Source organism: Benincasa hispida, unplaced genomic scaffold (genome assembly GCF_009727055.1).
Source record: "Benincasa hispida cultivar B227 unplaced genomic scaffold, ASM972705v1 Contig533, whole genome shotgun sequence".
Classification (NCBI taxonomy): domain Eukaryota; kingdom Viridiplantae; phylum Streptophyta; class Magnoliopsida; order Cucurbitales; family Cucurbitaceae; genus Benincasa; species Benincasa hispida.
In genome coordinates, this window is record NW_024064906.1 from 789,948 (window position 1) to 794,535 (window position 4,588).

Genomic DNA, 4,588 nt, shown 5'->3' on the forward strand with positions numbered 1-4,588 from the left:
AAATTTATACCCTTTAGACATAAAACTCAACATCAAATTTTCATCTAAGTTGCATTGTGTCTTGAATTTTTCCATTGAAATTTATCATGTTTAGATGTTTTACAATGGATTATAAATTGATATCCTATTAGAATATTAAAGACTTGTTTAAAGAAATGTTTGAGTAATTTTGAATCCGAAATAAACTAAAATTTGCAGTAATATTAATTAAGATATGCCACTACTCCATTGAAATTAAACCCCCCAATGGAAGACAGAAAGCTAGCAGGCTTGTTTTCTGACCTACTAATTAATAAAAACAAGGATTAATTAAACAGTAATAAGAGTTACATAGTCTTGTAGATTATATTAAGGGCTTAGTAAAAGCTAGGGCAAAATCCAAATACAAAGCTGGAAAAAAAGGTAGGGTTTGTAGTTATTTGCTATTCTTCTTCTTCTTCTTTTTTTCCTCTTGCCCAAGAAGGTCGTCCAAAACTCTACCATCAAGATACTCAAGCACAATAACTTGCTCTGGATCGAAGTTAGAAGACGACGATCCACCACCACCGCTCTCGAAACCCCGATTGATCGGAGCGGAAGGAAACAAGTGAGGAGGATGAGGAGGTGAACCCATAACACGAGCGTAATACTCACCAGGGAAATTCAAACTAGCAAGATGACCTTTCAACTGAAATGCCATCCGATCGTAAGCCCTAGCTGCATCCTCCGCTGTCTCGTACGTCCCAAGCCATTGCCTCGCTCCGTTCTTCGATGGATCACGTATCTCCGCCGCGTATTTCCCCCATGGTCGCCGTCGCACTCCCCGGTACTTGATCCCATCGTCACCTTGCTTTTGTTGTTCCTTACCCTTACGAGAATCCTCCATTTTCTTTTTTTTGTTACAATTATCAAGGAGTTTGTGTGTTGTGTGTGTTTGTTTATTTTTTTTAATGAATTATTTATAGGTGAAAATTGAGGAGGATTAATGAACGTTGAATTTGACCAAAATCCGCTGTTTGGCATTGTGGAAAATTCGATTCTCAGATCTGTTATTAGAAAAATTGGCATTCAAAGAGGGTATGTGTAAATCTCTTTTTGGTTTGATAGGCATTTTTAATATGCGATTCTTGTTCCTTTTATACTTTCCTTCTTGCGTACGAACAAAAATATTTGCTTATATATTTTAATTTTACTGCATTTTTAATAGTTTATGTCACTAATTATGATACTATTTTTTTTTATTCTTTTTATTCACCATTTTTTAATTGTAGTAAGTGATATTTATTTACACTGTTTCTTTTATTTTGTAAATAAATCTAATACAATTTATTTTTGATATTGATCAATGTACAAAACTAAGACATTTGAATGTCAAATTCTAAATATAAAAATAAGTTTTTAAGTATTACTTTTCTTTATTTGTAGTTTCCAAATTTTGGTTTTATTTTTTAAAACACTGAAACATATTTGGTAACAAAACAACCAAATCAATAATAGACGGAAGTAGTGTATATTTATAAGCTTAATTCTAAGAAAATTAAAAGTAAAAATCAAATAGTTATCGAATTGAATTTTAGTGATTAAACTTTTTTTAGTTTAGGAAATTTATAAACCTTTTTAAGGGGCAGTGTATATTCAATTTTTTGTTTTTCTTAAATCAGATATCCTTTGCAAAATAATTGAGTGAATTTTTATTACTGTTTAGATACCGTAGATTACAAAATAACATAATAGTGTTAGAAAATAACCTAACTTTAAAAAATTACACAAGTAATGAACTCTATATATAAAGATGGAATACAATCTGTTTTTTTATATAAATATGACATGACATATGAGTGTAAATTAGTATCATTTTTCTTAATTTTAGTTAATTATTAGGAAAATTTTTACGTATAAAAAAAATGTCAAACTATTTATATGAATAGAAAAAAAAAGTATTGATAGACATTACTAGACTTCTATTAGCGTCTATCATAGTATCACTGATAGATATTGATAGATTTTTATCAACCTCTATCAACCTCTATAAAAAAAAAAGATTAAGAACCCATTTGGATTGATTTGAGAAAAAAAAAAATTTAAAAAAAACTCATTTTTATTTAAACACTTTTGACAAAAATTTTTGAAAATTCACTTCAAAAATTATTTTAAGTGATCCCCAAATATTCTATTTTTTTAAAAATGACTTATTGTTTAAATTAATATTCGAAAATGCATTTCAAATACACCCTAAATTCTACTACTTTGTATAAATAGTTTTTCTTATTTTCTTATTTTTTATTTTTTAAATCTCCCGAATTATTATTATTGAAGCAAATTTAATATTAAATTACCAGCTGAATTTTATGTCCCATTCTAATAACCTTTCAGATTTTCTTCAATAAATTAGATACTTTGGATAACTAGGAATAGCCATAAACCGCTTTTAAGTCACTATGGTTTGAAAAATATATGTATGGGTGATCCGTTAGTCACTAAACTATGTTTTAATAAGTTATAGTATAATCTATTTTTTTACTAGCAATAATATATAGTTTATGATTAAATTTTTATAAGATTTTAAGATAAGCCGCTAGTTTTTTAAAAACTAACCAAATAAAACATATTGAGGCCTTATTTAATAATCATTTGGTTTTTTGTTTTTATTTTTGAAAATTAAACCTATAGATACTATTTCCACTTTCAAATTTCTTCCTTTATTATCTATCTTTTAACAATAGTTTAAAAAATAAGCCAAAATTTGAAAACTAAAAAAGTAGTTTTTAAAAATTTGTTTTTGTTTTTGAAATTCGGCTAAAACTTTAACTATTATTCTTAAAAAAGATGTAAATCATCGTAAAAAATAACAGGAAATAGACTTACTTTTTAAAATAAAAAACAAAAACTGGCATAGGTAAATGGAGAGAGTAAGTGAATGTGTGGATGTGGACATGTAGAATAAAAACATGCAAGAAAATCTAACTGGAGGATCTTATTTGAAAGAATCAAATCCAAATCCCAACATAAAGAAGCTTTTATCCAGTTGGTGTTTTTCCCCCTATATTTGTCCCCTTGAAAATCAATTCCATTCAAGATTTCAATTTATAAAAAAATCTCTTGAACTAAATAGTATAATGTTTATAGTATTTTTTAAATATTATTATAATTAATTATTTTGGTTCGGAATATAAAATCTCAAGTTTATTAAAGATGAAGAGTTGACTTGAAAAGTTAAAATGAACTTAGTACATCTTACATATTATTTGTATTATTAATCTTGAAATCAAATATTCAATTTTACCATCTCACATCTCGTAAAAGAAAAGAAGAAAAATGATCTAAAAAGTGGCATATAATCCAGATATTGTGTTAATATATTTTATGATAAACTAAAATGTAATGTTAATAATAGAAAGCAAATAACAATTATTATAGAAAATATAATTTTTATTAATCATAGAAATTTTTTAAATATGTTAATTTTTTTAATTGTTACACATTTCTCAATCAAGACATAGTTTAGTGGGTAAAGATACTAATTATCATCTCAGATGTTGATAATTCCATCTTTGTCCATTGTTGAATTTAAAAAAAAAAACCCAACAAATTAAATATATGTTGATCATAAGATCCAAACTTTTAATTCTAAGAAAGTTGATGATTATAAGTCAATACGAGCAATAACTTAGTAGATAAAACGCTACTTATTATTATCTCAAATATCGACGATTTGATGTACATCTCTTCAATTGAATATAAGTTGATTAAAACTAAAATTAAAGATGTTATGTTCCTTCAAAATTACCATATAGAGAGAGATCTCTATAACACTTCTTAAATTTAAAATTGTATGTGAACTACATTCACTTTAGCTTAAGTTTGAAAGGGTTAACCTTTAATTACTAACACACTCATATGTCAATTAATTTATGTTTGCTTTTGACTTTCAAATGGTTAACTTAATAAGTATACTATGGTTTCATTTAATTTTAAAATATAAAAATAAATATTTTTCAAACAATGGAAATAAATATTTCAAATTTAAAAATAATTAACAACTTACTCGATAAATTATATTCTCAATTAAAAGAGGAAGAGGTTCAACTTCATCTCTATTCAACTTAAAGAGAAAAAAATCAAAGATATTTTACTCATATATCAAATTTCTAGGTTTTTTTTTTAGTTTAACCATTTGTGATAGATTTAAACTTTTAAATTCTTATCGGAGTTTAACGTCAAGTCAACATAAATTTTTTTCTAAGTTATTAAAAAGGTTGACTAGATAAATAGCAAATTTAGAGGTTTCATTTGAAAAATTAGTAAAAAAAAATTTGAATTGTGAAAATGGCAAAATCAAATTAAATAATAATAAATAATAATGATAAATTGTCAAAACTGCCTTCGACTACAAATAAATACCTAACGTTCATAAGTTATAACAAAAAACTTCAAATTCACTTTAACTAAACAAATAGTATGGTAACCAATGTAGCCTATCAAAAGTCCAATCAACATCTACATGATATGACTACTATAAATCTCTAAGTATTCATAGAAAATAAAAAATAATTAAAACCAAAATTACCAACAACTCAAAAAAAAAATAAAAAATAAGGAGTTGAAAATT

The 4,588-nt window shown here is 25.7% G+C and overlaps 1 protein-coding gene across 1 annotated transcript; it reads right to left on the bottom strand.

Annotated features, from left to right (window-relative positions):
• Positions 1–341: 341 nt before the first annotated feature.
• LOC120069659 (ethylene-responsive transcription factor ERF098-like) lies at positions 342–892 on the bottom strand. Its single transcript, XM_039021442.1, has one exon. The coding sequence runs from the start codon at positions 863–865 to the stop codon at positions 416–418; it is 450 nt and encodes a 149-aa protein (XP_038877370.1). The 5' UTR covers positions 866–892; the 3' UTR covers positions 342–415.
• Positions 893–4,588: the final 3,696 nt, after the last annotated feature.